The sequence below is a fragment of the Sorex fumeus genome, unplaced genomic scaffold (assembly GCF_029834395.1).
Source record: "Sorex fumeus unplaced genomic scaffold, SorFum_2.1 ptg000166l, whole genome shotgun sequence".
Classification (NCBI taxonomy): Eukaryota; Metazoa; Chordata; class Mammalia; order Eulipotyphla; family Soricidae; genus Sorex; species Sorex fumeus.
In genome coordinates this window covers 3,524,872-3,539,915 of record NW_026606223.1, presented here as the reverse complement: position 1 = coordinate 3,539,915, position 15,044 = coordinate 3,524,872, and the positions used below count along the sequence as shown (strand labels likewise).

At 47.6% G+C, this 15,044-nt stretch overlaps 1 protein-coding gene and 1 non-coding gene across 3 annotated transcripts in view; one reads left to right on the top strand and one right to left on the bottom strand.

The window, feature by feature from the left end:
• The window catches only part of TSHZ2 (teashirt zinc finger homeobox 2), a 514,637-nt gene extending 500,176 nt beyond the window's left edge, over nucleotides 1–14,461 (top strand). For both annotated transcript variants that reach the window (XM_056107444.1, XM_056107442.1), the window contains exon 3: nucleotides 14,354–14,461. In XM_056107444.1, the coding sequence (XP_055963419.1) occupies nucleotides 14,354–14,355 (2 nt within the window). In that variant the 3' untranslated portion in view covers nucleotides 14,356–14,461. The remainder of the gene's footprint in view (nucleotides 1–14,353) is intronic.
• LOC130016757 (U6 spliceosomal RNA) lies at nucleotides 12,955–13,061 on the bottom strand. The gene has a single exon (XR_008791264.1). It is a non-coding gene; the product is annotated as a U6 spliceosomal RNA (small nuclear RNA).
• Nucleotides 14,462–15,044: the final 583 nt, after the last annotated feature.

Below are 15,044 nucleotides of genomic sequence, written 5' to 3'. Positions count from 1 at the left end.
TGTGTGTCGCCGGGTGTGACCCAAAAAGGGAAAAAAAATGCACAAACAGGAGCTGTGCAATTGAAAGGCACCCAGATGTTACCGACATAGAATGTTGGCGTTTTCTCCTAGATTCCGACTCTGAGGTTTGTGATGGGGGGAGGGGGGACTCCCCCTTGCCATTCAGCGCTCAGCAGCTAGTTTCTGCCTGGTTTAGTTTGTGACCTCCCTTCCCAAGAGCAATTAATCTCACTCTCTATTTTCCATGGCAAGAAAACTGCAAGGAAGGAAGGAAAGAATTACGAAAAGGTGAAAATACAAGCCAATAGATAATATTTTAAGTATTATCCACCAACTCTCCTGGGCCTGTGTCTACCTATGAAAGTATTCAATATGTTTAAGCAATTATTTTATTCATTCTGGAGCTCAAATTGGTCCACCCCATTTTAAAGCTTTCTGCACACAGAGATTTCTCTTAGGAAAAATTAGGCGAAGCGCTAATGATGAAATTCAGGAATGTAGGTAAGCCAATTTGGATTTTCAAATTGTTAAATCAATTTGAAAAAATATTAGCTGCCTTTTTCTCCCAGGATTACACGGTTAAAAATCACATCTCCATATCTACTTGGTTTTCTTGTCACAGGGTTGTTGTTGTTTTTTAATGAAACACCTTATGTAATTTCACTTTTTTTCATTTTCAACTAATTCTAGGAAGCCCTCGGTTAAGAGTCAGGTGAACTAAGCCCACCATATGAATGCCATCCATGGGAGAAAGTCACTGGAATGCCCTTGACCTCAACCTCTTTATCTCTGGAGCATGATACCTACCTACAGTTATTCTCTATAAACCTGTTCATCCACTATATACTCTCTTGATGACTCAATCTTCTATTTACTATGCATATGAATCTATCCATAAATATCTACTATCTATATGACTCTATATCTCAATAGCTATTATATATGTCTATCCAATATCTATTATATCCATACATCTATCCAATATGTGTTATATAAATTAATATATATTCAATATATGTGAATCTAATATTTAAATCTATTCAATATATACTGTATATCCAATATATACTGCATATACGTGAATCTCTCCAATATCTTATATATTTCTCTATCCAATATCTACTATTATATGAATCTACTTATCTAGTATCTACTTCATATATTTGAATCAAACTATCTGATACATATTATATACAAATATCCTTCAAGCTAAAATCTATTCTATATGAATCCATATTTCTTTCTTTCCTTCTTTCTTTTTCTTTTCTTTTTTTTTTCTTTGGGGGTGTTTGGGTCACACCCAGTGATGCTCAGAAGCTATTCCTGGCTCTGTTGTACTCAGGAATTACTCCTGGTGGTGCTCAGGGGACCATACGGGATGCCAGCGATCAAACCCAGGTCTGGAGTGTGTCAGACAAGCACCTTACCTGCTGTACTATCTCTCCATCTCCTTAAATCAATATTTTCAATATCTACTATATATATGAATCTATCTACCAATATGTATTATATATTTAAACCTAATATATATTATATATTGGTCTATCTATCCAATATGTGCTATGTATATGAATCCGTTTAGATGAATGCACTTCAAAATGGCAGAGTAAGCTCTTCTTTAAGGTTGAAAAATACCAAATCAATGACAAACCTTCCTGAGATCCATTTGTTTTTTGGGACTGATTTTTCTAGCCTCATCTTTATTTCATGTTCTAAGTTGTCTCTTTGATAGGTGTAGAGCTATTGGATTTGGGGGAAATCTATTTTTTTTTCCTTCTGTACAGCGGGTAGGGTGTTTGCCTTGCACGCAGCCAACATGGCCAACCCAAGTTCGATTCCTCCGCCCCTCTTGGAGAGCCCGGCAAGCTACCGAGAGTATCTCGCCCGCACGGCAGAGCCTGGCAAGCTCCCCGTGACGTATGCGATATGCCAAACACAGTAACAACAAAGTCTCCAATGGAGATGTTACTGGGCCCGCTCGAGCAAATTGTGCAAAATTTAAAGTCATTTCATCCTTTTTTCACGTTGGAAGGGGTGGACTCCAAATGATCACCTTTAGGGCTGAACTGTTCAACAAGTATCTGTCAAGTGCTTGTGAGGGGTCAGACTTTGACTGGTGTTTACTCAGCCCCTCCTTCGTAAGCCAACAGGGGAGTCTCTCACAAACTAAACGTAGTGTACACGATTACGGTTATAAGCTGCAGAAAGTCCCAACCACATAACATCACAAGTGCAAGAATATAACTGAAGAACGTAGCCACCTCCAGGTAGGAAAAGACAGAAAGAATGTTCTCAAAGCATAGAAGTGGTAGTGGCTGAGCCCCCCTGGCACATTTTAAACACAGTGTCCCAAGCTCAGGGTCCCTTAGATGTATCGGCAAGGGGCAGAGGTCTCTGACCTGAGGTGTTCAAACCAGATCAGCAGAAAACTGGAGCAAACTTGTTTGTTTGTTTTTTTTCCTAAGTCCAGTGGAGGTCTTGGGGATTCTAACCGAGGAGGAAGCGAGGAGTGAGCACTGCATTCAGACTCACGTTTTCAAGGATGGAGATGGAAAGGGATGGAGATGGTCAGCAGGTGCCCCAGGGGCAGACTAGTCTCCCCGACAGTCACAGCCAAGCGGTACCGGGTTGGGGGTCTGGGAGCTGGGGAAAGAGGAAGTGTGTCCCCACTTTCTGGCTAGAACAATTAGGGGTTGGAGATCCCATTTCCTGTGGCTGAAAACGTTGGAAGGGAACAGAATGCGTTTTAAAAATCTTCCAGGATGGGGGCTGGAGAGATAGCACAGAGGATAGGGCATTTGCCTTGCACGTGGACAACCCAGGTTCAATTCCCAGCATCCCATATGGTCCCCAGAGCACCGCCAGGAGTAATTCCTGAGTGCATGAGCCAGGAGTAACCCCTGAGCATCACCGGGTGTGACCCAAAAAGCAAATAATAATCATAATAATAATAACAATATAAAGCTCCGAATCAAAAAGGTGCAGTTCCTCTGTGTTTGCAAGGTAGCTTTATCTTGGGAAAATGCAGCCTGTGTGAAACCACGTGAGGAAGAAGCGTGTTTCGAGAGAAGCAGAGCTAGGTTCTAGGCCTCGGTTATGATGAAGACATTTCACAGCAGTCCAGCACAGAGCTCATTCCGCACCTCCCACTTTTGATTGGGCAACCCCTAAAAACTTGGGAGCTTGTCACAGTGCAGGGGGGTGGGAGAGGCTTCTGGAATCTGAAAGTGACCGGCCGGGATACTGCTAGAATTCCCCCCAGGTGTAGGAAGAGACCAAATTGCAATGGTGCGTGGAGCCAGACCTCAGAGAAGAACCCCAGAAGGGTCAGCGACCGGCAGGGCCTGCCCAGTGCATCCATTGCCGGGGACCCCCTACCTACCCGGTCCCAGACATCCCAGCAGCACCCCCATCTCTGTGGCCTTGTGACCCCCAGAACAACCATACGCCTCGGACCCGAGCACTCCAGAGAAGAGAGAAGAGAGCAAGGGCCACTAATCAAGGGCATGGGAAGGAGAAAAAGCCGACCCCAACGCCAGAGGGATTAAGAAATTCTATCATGGCCAAATTAAAGAATATACAATTCCACGCATCTGTTGGTGGCTCTGTAATTAATACAAAAATAATTACATCTTTTCGCCTGGCTCTCCCTCACAAACTCTACTTAATGAACACTGCCAATGACTTTTTAGCTATGTAATTAAATTTTTTTATTTATTTCTGTTTTATTTTTTTATAGTGGTAGCGCAACATATTAAAAAAAAAAATCCACCGAAGGCAGTGAAACTTGGCCACTATTTGCAAAGCAGCCGAGAGTAGCTGCTTGCTTTTTTTTTTCTCTTCTTTCCTCTCCATCCACCCTCCAGAACGCGTCCTCAACTGTAAGAAATAATAACCCTGCTTCCCATTCTCTTTCCTGCGTTTTCGAGTTTTAATTTTCTGCCAGGGTTTCACGGTGAGACCGAGAGAAAAATCAGATTTTCCTCTAAGATAAGGGAGTGCAAGTAAGAAAGGGCCTCTGATCCCCGCCTGGCCCCAAACTCAGGTCTCCTCTTGGCTCTTCTCTTTGCATTCGGGGTCTCTGATCCTTCTCTACTGAGGGGGATAAAGAACAGGGCCTCACTTAGCCCCAACTAATGCCAAGAACCTGGTCTTCCTCGAGCTCTTTCAACACCAGCTTGGAAATCCATATGGGATTTTTAAAATCTTAAAAAATTTATTTGGGGGGGGGGCTGGAGAGATAGCACAGCGGGGAGGGCGTTTGCCTTGCACGCGGCCAACCCAGGTTTGATTCCCAGCATCCCATATGGTCCCCTGAGCACCGCCAGGAGTGACTCCTGAGAGCAGAGCCAGGAGTAACCCCTGTGCATCTCCAGGTGTGACCCAAAAAGAAAAAAAAAATTATTTGGGGAGGGGTTGGAGCGACAGCAGGTAGAGCATTTGCCTTGCACGCGGCCGACCCATCTTCGATTCCCAGCATCCCATAGGGTCCTCCGAGCACCGCCAGGAGTAATTCCTGAGTGCAGAGCCAGGAGTAACCCCTGTGCAACACCGGGTGTGACCCCCCCCAAAAAAAAATTTATTTGGGGAACTGGAGAGAGCTCAATATGCCTAGCTTGCAGGACAACCAGGTACATTTCCCGGCATCACCTGGTCCCTGAGTACCACCAGGTATGGTCCCCCCAAAATAATTGTCTTTAAATAAATTCCTTGGCAGGGTGAGAGAGATAGTACAGTGAGTACGGCACTTGCCTTGCACACGGCCAATCCAGGTTCAATTCCAGCATCCCCTGTGTTCCCCTGAGCACCTCCAGGAGTGATTCCTGAGTGCAGAGATGGAAGGAAAGCCTACACCTCACCAGGTGGGCCCAGAAATGCAAATATAAATAAATAAATGTCTCGGTGATTTATCATTACACGTTCGATTTGCATGCCTATCTTATATTCCTAGATAGCCAGCGTCCGTATGTGGAAATTTCTGGGGTGAAAAGGAATATTAAAATGGAAAAGCTGAAGAAACCCTGAAACAGAAGACCCTCGGATCTGGAATGGGAGGGGGGCAGGGGCGGTTAGGCCCACACTGTGAGCGCTACTTCTGGCTGGTGCTCCGGGTTTACTCCTCCTGACAGTGCTCGGGGACCATATGCAGTGCAGTGGGATCTGGAATCTGCTTCTGCACTCTGGAGCAAGGATTTCAATTCTAAATGATGCTGCTGTTTACTAAGTTAAAGCACACACAAGTGGACTGGGAAGCAGGGACCAGCAACACCTGCACCTAAAGCCCTTTTCTCCCCGCTACTCACTGCCGGCTTCTGACTCCCGTTCCCTTGTCCAGCGTGCAAACACATTGCCCCTTCTGCTGCATGGACGCAAGGACCTTCCCCCACAGGGAGGCACCGCCATGACCTGGGTGTGGATGTTCCATGGTGGCATCAAAACAGCACTCAGCCAATGTCACGCTCTCGCTCCAAGGGGACCCCTTCATGCTCAGTCCATCTCATGCCCCAAGATCGAACAGCCTGAGCAAAGACATCCCTCAACCCGGCTTCCCTGGAGGTCAGGCTGAGATCTTAGGAACCGGGTAGAGCAGCTGCCTCTGCTCTCGCTCAGGAATCAGGCCTGAGGAATTCTCCAGAAAACAATCCTCAAGTCTGCTTGTGTTTTGTAGGAATGGACAAAAGTCTATTTATGACATCCGAGAGTGATGGCTTAACTAACTTCCTGTTGGGATCAGCTCATTGGTTTGGGGGCAGCCCCTGGCCATGCTCAGAGCTTACTCCTGATTCTGTGCTCAGGGACCATATGGAAAGCCGGGGATCGAACCCAGGTCAACCATGTGCAAGGAAAGCACCCTCCCCACTGTACTATCGCTCTGGCCCCATCAATTTAGGGTTTTGTTTTTGTTTTGTTTTGTTTTTTCATTTTTATTAGTGAAACACCATGAGGTACAGTCGTAGATTTAGAAACTTTTGTGTTTACATTTCAGTCATACAATGATCAAGTACCCATCCCTCCACCAGTGTCCATTTTCCACCACCATGGATCCCAGTATCCCTCCCACACCCATCCCCCCATCCCACCCTGCCTCTGTGGCAGGGCATTCCCTTTTGTAAATTAGGGTTTTTTGTTTTGTTTTGTTTTGTTTGCTTTTTGGGTCACACCCGGCGATACACAGAGGTTACTCCTGGTTCATGCATTCAGGAATTACTCCTGGCCGCGCTCGGACCATATGGGATGCTGGGAATTGAACCCGGTCGGGCCGCATGCAAGGCAAATGCCTTACCTGCTGTGCTATCACTCCATCCCCTCGACTTAGGGTTTTGATTGCAGGAATTCTCAGGGTTTAGCGTGTTTCATAAGCTAACATATAGGGTGGCTTTCCAAGAGCAGGATGTATTATAATAGAACAAAATGATGATTTTTCTTTGTCCCTAACCCCCTTCCTAGAACAGTACTTTACACAGAATCCAGCCAGGGAAGTTTGGGTGTTGAGTGTAAACCAACAGGAACAGATCAGTGAAAGAAGGTTCTAGACAACTTGAATCTGGGGGCTCTTCAGGTCAAGCAGTGACCATGACATGAAGTGATCGTCCCCCCGACCCACCTCCCAAGATTTCATGATGAAAACATTTCACAATATCCCAGCCCGGAGTTTCATTCTCCACCTCCCGCTTTTGATTGGGCAATCCCTAAAAACTTGGGAGCTTGTCACAACTCAGAGGGGTGGAAGATGCTTCTGGAATCTGAAAGTGACAGGCCAGGATGCTGCTAAAATTCCTCCCAGGGGCAAAAAAAAAAAAAGGCCAACTTGCAATGGTACGTGGAGGCCAGAGCTCAGAGAAGAACACCAGAAGGATTGGGGACCAGCAGGGCCTGCCTGGTGCATCCGTTACCAGGGACCCCCTCTTCCTGTCTTCACCTACGTCCCAGCAGCTTCCGGCCAATGCTGAACTATTTCTCTGGGATCCTTCATCCTCCTTTCAACCACATGCCCCTTCTCCGTCAAGCTTCCAGATGTGCCCGGGGGTCCCACTCTGTCAACGCCAGGACTGCCAAGCTCCCTCCAACATAGAGACGCAGACCTCTCGTTGGAGGACTCCTTCCACCAACAGTCACCAGGTTCAAACTGTTTCTCTGAAGATTCACACTTCCAAATGGGAAGGCCCCCATCTACAGCCCTCCCCGGCTGAAGGGCCAAGAGGGTGGCTCAGTGGTTGAGCACTTGCCTTGTCTGTGAGAGCTTCTGGCTCAACTCATCACACAAGTCAGTAAAATTAAGTTATCCTCCGCTTTGTATTAGCTGTGTGGCCTTGGACAAGTCTCCTGCCTCACTGAGACCTTTTTTATTTTTGTGGGGGTAGGGTGATTTGGGGCTGGAGCAATAGCACAACAGGTAGGGCGTTTGCCTTGCACATGGCCAACCTGGCCGACCCAAGTTCGATTCCTCCACCCCTCTCAGAGAGCCCGGCAAGCTACCGAGTATATCTCACCTGCATGGCAAAGCCTGGCAAGCTACCTGTGACGTATTCGATATGCCAAACACAGTAACAAGTCTCACAATGGAGACATTACTGGGCCTGCTTGAGCAAATCGATGAAAAATGGGAGGACAGTGCTACAGTGCTACAGGGTGGTTTGAGTCACACATAGTTGTGCTCAAGGTTTCGTCTCAAAGATCACTCCTAGCGGTGCTGAAAGGGGGGCACTCCATGTGGGGCTGGGAATCGAACTGGGGTTGGCTGTGTGCAAGGTAAACACTTTAAGTCTATACCATCTCTCCACCCTTCACGAAGATCTTTCTTCTCTCTTCCTTTTAAAAGTCAATTGCTTTGGGGCCAGAGCAATAGTACAGCAAGCAGGTAGGGTGTTTGCCTTGCATGTAGCCTACCCAGGTTTTATCCCTGACATCTCATATGGTCCCCTGAGAGAACCACCAGGAGTAATTCCTGAGTGCAAAACCAGGAGTAACTCCTGAGCATCACCGGGTGTGGCCCCCCCCAAAAAAATAAATAAATAAATAAATAAATAAATAAAGAGTTAGTTGGACATGTATAAAGTCCCTGGAATCTGGAAGGTATCAAGAACTCTGACGGGGACCTGGAACGCTAGCACAGCGGGTAGGGCGGTAGGGCATTTGCCTTGTACACAACCAACCTGGGTTCAATTCCCAGCATCCCATATGGTCCCCTGAGCACTGCCAAAAGTGGTTCCTGAGGGTCTGAAGCAATAATACAGCAGGTAGGACATTTGCCTTGCACGCGGCTGGTCCGGGTTTGATTCCCAGCATCCCATAGGGTCCCCTGAGCACCGCTAGGAGTAATTCCTGAGTGCATGAGCCAGGAGTAATTCCTGTGCATCGCCAGGTGTGACCCAAAAAACTGAAAAGAGAGAGAGAGAGAGAGAGAGAGAGAGAGAGAGAGAGGTTCCTGAGTGCAGAGCCAGGAGTAACTCCTGTGCATGGCCAGGTGTGACCCAAAAAGAAAAAAAAAGAAGAAGAAGAAGAACTCTGACTGTCTGTCCTCCCAAGGGAATTATTTATGGTGCCTCTTATGTTTATTTTGGACCACATCAACAGTTATTCAGTGTGGGAGGCAGAAAGATCATACAGGGGTTCGGGTGTATGCCTTGCACGTGACCAACCCCAGATTGAGGCTGGTACCACATGGTCCGGAGCATCCCTGAATGTTCCTGGAGGCCTCTGGGTGACTGAGGGGACCCCCAGCACTGGTGACTGAGGGGACCCCCAGCACTGCATCCTCGGGTCTCACCATCTGCTATTCTGGTTGACTGAGAATCACCAAAGGGCCCCTGGTCCTCCTGAGCACCAGGTGGGAGACCCCCGCACCCCTCCAAAAAATAAATAAAACTATAGATTCTTAAATGTGTCTTCATTCTTCCGCTAGATTCTTGCTCGTTTTCCTTTTTTTCTAACTTCGCCGCATGCAAGGTGCGAAGTATTTTTCTCCACTAAGTAACAAACAGGGAGTAGTAGATCTGTGTAAAAAAAAAAAAAAAAAAAGTAAACGCTCCCCCGATCAGGCTGGTAAAGAGTGAGTGCGTTCCTCCTGTAATAACCCGAAGAGCACGTCGCTGAGAAAGACTTCACCCCGCTAAAATCCCAGAGCAGAGCTCGCCTTTAACTGCAGTTCCTCTAGGTCAGAGCATTCACGTCTCTGACTCAGGAATCCCATGTTTAGGAAATTAAGCCTAGGAAACGTTGCCAAGGTGTGATGAGGCTTTAAACACTAAAATGTTCGCCATGGTGCTCTGCATTTCCGGATGCTGTATATTGCATGCAATACAAATTCCATCCATGCTCTGTGGCATGAGGAAGGATTTGCTGAAGCCTGGTTCACGGAACTGCTATTATTACAGCGAAGGCGCCAAGCAGGAAAACCACAGAGAACTTTACACTAGGGGGCGCTCACAAGCTGAATAAATGGTAATAGAAACCCCCCACCCCACCTCTGCTCCAGAAGGGAATTCAGCAGAGGGTAAATTAGAGAGACTTCCTCTCTGGACGGCCATCAGTAATCTTCTTGACTTTTTCTTCCAGAATGCCTCATAAGAAAAAAAAAAAAAAAAAACATGCGGGGCTGGAGAAATAGCACAGCGGGTAGGGCGTTTGCCTTGCACACGGCCGACCTGGGTTCGATTCCCAGCATCCCATATGGTCCCTGAGCAATGCTAGGAGTCATTCCTGAGTGCAGAGCCAGGAGGAACCCCTGTGCATCGAGAAAATACACAAAATACACAAAATATCTCTTATTGTAACTACTGGAAATGGTTGTTGAATGGGTCCAACGTTTAGTTTTATTTTATTTTGTTTGTTTTTGTGCCATACTCGGAGGTGCTCAGGGCTTACCCCTGGCTCTGCTCAGGGATCACTTTTGGTGGGGTTCGGGGGACCATATGGGGTGCTGAGGACTGAACCCAGGTTGGTTGCGTGCCAGACAAGTACCTTATTCACTGTACTATCTCCTCAGCCCACCGTTTTAGTTTTACAAAATAAAAATGTTTTAGAGATAGCATGAATGAGGGTTGCCCACCAACAGGAATGACACTTAAAAACGGATATGATGTGAGGTTTCTCGGGAGTTCAAGATGCCGCTCTGCTTAACGTTCGTTGATTTAAAGAAGGCCTTTGATTCTGTTGAGACGGAAGCGGTCATTGAAGCCCTAGCCAATCAGGGCATTCAAGCCCAATACATCAGGATCCTCCGTGAGCTGTATTGCGGATTCACTACCAGGATCTCACCATTCTACAAAGAAGTGATCGTTGATGTCAAGAGAGGGGTGCGGCAGGGTGATACCATTTCACCAAAACTCTTCAGTGCCACCCTCGAGAACATCATGCGACGACTGGAATGGGAAGGAATGGGAGTGAAGATAGATGGTCGGCAACTACACCACCTCCGCTTTGCTGATGACATTGTTTTAATAACACCAAACATCAGCCAAGCGGCACAAATGCTGTCCGACTTTGACCGTGAGTGTGGAAAGGTAGGACTACAGCTGAATCTTACGAAGACAATGTTTATGAGAAACAGCCTTGTTCCTGACGCCCCATTCGCTCTCAATGGAACGACCATCTCCGAATGCAACAGCTATGTGTACCTAGGTCGAGAGGTCAACATGACAAATGACCTGGCACCCGAGCTGTGCAGGAGGAAGAGAGCGGCTTGGAACGCCTTCAAGAACGTCGAAGAAATAGCTAAGAGGACGAAGAACCTCCGGCTCCGGGCACATCTCTTTGATTCCACTGTTCTTCCTGCATTAACATATGCCTCAGAGACCTGGGCCCTACGCAAACAAGATGAGAACGCCATTCAGGTCTCCCAAAGAAGAATAGAAAGAGCTATGCTTGGAATATCACGTTTCACTCAAATGAGAGAACGAATCCGGAGTTCTGACATCCGTCGACGATCAAGGATCAGGGACGCTGTCTCATTTGCCAAGGTGTCGAAAATCAGATGGGCTGGTCACGTAATGAGATTTAAAGACGACCGTTGGACTAGAGCTGTTACTGATTGGATTCCACGGGATGTCAAGAGACCGCGTGGCCGCCCACCTACCAGATGGTCAGACTTCTTTGTGAAGGTCATGAACGATCGGTTTGAGGCCCTCCATGTTCCCGGAGCGAAGAGATGCCATTGGGCTACACTAGCACGCGACAGGGACAAATGGAGACGTTACTGGCGCCCGCTCGAGCAAATCGACGACTAACGGGAAGTTAAGTGATTAAGTGATTAAGTGATGATGTGATGGGCTGGAGGAATGGTACAGCGCGGACGGCATTTGCCTTGCATTTGGCCCACCCGAGTTCAATCCCTGACATTCCATATAGTTCTCAGAGTCCCACCAGGAGAGATCCCTGAGCACCGCCGGGTATGGTCGCACTCCCCTCCCCCAAATAAAAACCACTTCCGCACTATCACCCTAGCCTCTGGATAGGTATACGTAAAGGAACTTTATGAATAATTCTTTTTCTCACAGCCTAACGTTCTCGTGGTTCATCCATGGTGTAGAATGTGTCTGTGTCCCTCCCTTTTTCAGGCTGCGTAATATTCCACCTGGTAGGAACCATATTTTGCCGATTCCACCTTCTGTCCGTGACACTAGAGGGGTTTCCCCATTTCAGCTGCTGCAGATCATGCTCCTGTGCCCAGATGCTTGTTTTCCACATGTTTTTCTTTCCCTTCATTTTATTTTGGGAAAGTACCATGATTTGCAAAGTTATTTGTAGTTGGGTTTTAGACATACAACATCCCCTCACTGATTCTGCCGCCAGATTCAGCTTCCCTCCAGCAGTGTCCCCAGGTTGGTTCCCGGTGCTGCCCTCAGCCCCACCCCAGCCCGCCATCTTTATTTTTTTAATGTATTTTTTTAATTTTATAAATTAGTTCACAATATTTGATTACATTTAATATTCAAACACCAATCCCACCGCCGTTACACCTTTCCACCACCATATTTTGGATGTTTCCATGCTGAACCCCAACTCCTGCCCTTAAAGCAGAGCCAAATTATTTAATTTGTATTGTTTGTTATGAAAAACTGCTGAAAATGCTACCCAAAAGTTTCCCTAGAGGAGAGAGTGTGAAGATTGTTGTATTTCACCCAGGGGCCATTAAGCTGTTCTATAAGAGATCACTAACATGTTGTTTTAAAGGTTGAGCCTTGTGTGCTTTTATATATATATATATGGGTTGGGGCGATGGCACAGCGGGTGGGGCATTTGCCTTGCATGCGGCCGACCTGGCTGACCCGGGTTCAATTCCTCCGCCCCTCTTGGAGAGTCTGGCCAAGCTACCAAGAGTATCTCTCCCGCACGGCAAAGCCTGGCAAGCTACCCATAACGTATTAGATATGCCAACACAGTAACAAGTGTCACAATGGAGACGTTACTGGGTCCGCTCGAGCAAATCAATGAACAATGGGAGGACAGTGACAGGGACAGTGAGAGTGATATATATATATATATATATATATACACACACACACATATATGTATACACATATATGTGTGTATATATATATCTGTAAAAAAATATTTCCCTCTAAGATTGGTTTCCTCCTACTTTAAACCCCATCAAATGTGGTGCACTACTGTTGGAGTATGGGTGGTGTGAGATATGAGTTGTCACGTGGTCCAGGAATAGGTTTGTTCGTGGGTGAGGCTCGACCCAAGCATGTGGAGAGCGGCCCTGAGCATGGCCAGTCTGCCATCTTTTTTTTTTTAATTTTTATAAGTGAAACACCATGAGGTACAGTTGTAGATTTACAAATTTTTGTGCTTGGGTTTCAGTTATACAATGATCGAGTACCCATCCCTCCACCAGTGCCCATTCTCCACCACCAATGATCCCAGTATCCCTCCCACCTCCAACCCCACCATCCCACCCTGCCTCTGTGGCAGGGCATTCCCTTTTGCAAAACAGACATTGAGTGGCAAAAAAATATGGAACGCTTCACAAATTTGCGTGTCATCCTTGCACAGGGGCCATGCTAATCTTCTCTGTATCGTTCCAATTTCAGTATAGGTGCTGCCAAAGCGAGCACCCAGTCTGCCATCTTAACACGCACCTTTTTAAGTTTGATTATATAAGTTTGGGTCTCATGCGTTCACTGTGACTGACTCGGATTCAGATGTTTAGCCCTGTCGTTCCTTAACACCTCCGGTGACCCTTGGCCTTTGTGCTTCTCATCTGTCTCTTCCCACCCTACCCCACACTCATCTTTTCTTCTCCTCCCTATACCTTAGACCAAGAGCAATCTAGGCACCCGCCCTTTAAACCACCGCACTTCCTCATCCAGTTACTCTAAATACCACATATAATTAATATCATTCTGTGTTTGTCCTCCTTCTTCTGGCTCACTTCATTTAACATGATATCTTCCCGTCCCAACCATGTTGCAGCAAATTGCATGATTTTATCATGCCTGACTACTGCGTAGTATTCCACGGTGTCTATCTGCCACATTTTCATGATCCCCTGATCTGTCCCCGGGCATCTGGGTTGAGCCCAAAGCTTAGCTGTTGTACTGAGTACCGCAATATATAAGGGGTGTGCATACGTCCCTTTGAATGAATGTTTTCCTGTCCTGGGGGGTAAATGCCCAAAAGTTCCACGTGATTTCTAAAGGGTTTGTCTCCCTGAGCATAAATTGGATTCACGTTTTATGCCCCCATGTGGTGGTAGGCGGCCTTTAGATGAATGCAGAATATTAGCACCAGTATTAGTTGCATGCAGAATGTTAGCGCCAATATTATATGCATGCAGAATAGATTAGATGCATGAATAGTTGCATCAATATTGGATGCCTGAAGAATATTAGCGCCAACGGTAAATGCATGCAGAATATTAGCACCGATAGTAGATGCATGCAGAATAGTAGCGCCAATAGTAGATGCATGAAGAAAAGTAGCACCAATGGTAGATGCATGCAGAACAGTAGCGCCAATAGTAGATGCATGCAGAATATTAGCACCAATACTCGATGCACGCAGAAAAGCAGCATCAATCTTAGATGCATGCAGAAAAGTAGCGCCAATGCTCGATGCATGCAGAATATTAGCACCAATACTAGATGCACGCAGAAAAGCAGCATCAATCTTTTAGATGCATGCAGAAAAGTAGCGCCAATGCTCGATGCATGCAGAATATTAGCACCAATATTAGATGCACGCAGAAGAGTAGCGCCAATTGTAGATGCATGCAGAAAAGTAGCACCAAGAAAACCGTGGATGATCTGGCCACTCCGCGGGCTGGCAAGCGGGGCCGGGATCATAAACCCCTGCCCTGAGTCTGCCGGAAATAACGCCTCTTTCTCTCGCTCTGATCCCGTTGCAGGACGAATGCCTTAGTCCCACCTCTCCAGCCTGAGTCCTCGCGCGAGCCCTGCTTCTCACACGGAACTGCACGCCGACTGGACAGCGCGGGGGCGGAGCCCCCCCCCCACCCCCAAACCCCCCGAGCCATTCCTCTTCCTCCTCGCTCACAATTTGGTAATGAAGTATTGATTTCCGCTTCCCCGCTTATGGATGATATTAGACCTTCATCGATACACACTGCACCGGAGCAGGCGGAGGTGGGGTCCCCCCCGCCCCCGCCCCCGCCCTCCCGGGGAAACGAAGTGGCCCCTCCCCAGAACTTGTCCTGCTTCTGTCCACTGGAAACATCGGCGGGAGGGGGCGCGGGGCCTCCGCGGGCCTCCTGGCCACCGGCCGGCCGGCATGTCCACCTCCCATTTATAAGCCCTCGGGGAACGCTTGTGCAGAGGAAACGTCTCTGTGCAGAGCCGCGGTGACGGCTGCACCTGGACCGCCCGGGCCTGGCCCTGCACCGGGGAGTCATTCATCACGCAAAGTGGGAGAATTCTCCAGTCCCAGCCGAACGGGGGCCAAGAAATCCTCCGCCCCGGCTTCGTCTGCTGCTTATTAACCGTGTGACTGCCGGAGCCCGTCTCCCCCCACCCGTGCAACGAGGAGCCCCTTCCCCCCACCCCCCACCGGGAGCGCCACGTGGCTGGAGCAAGAGCATC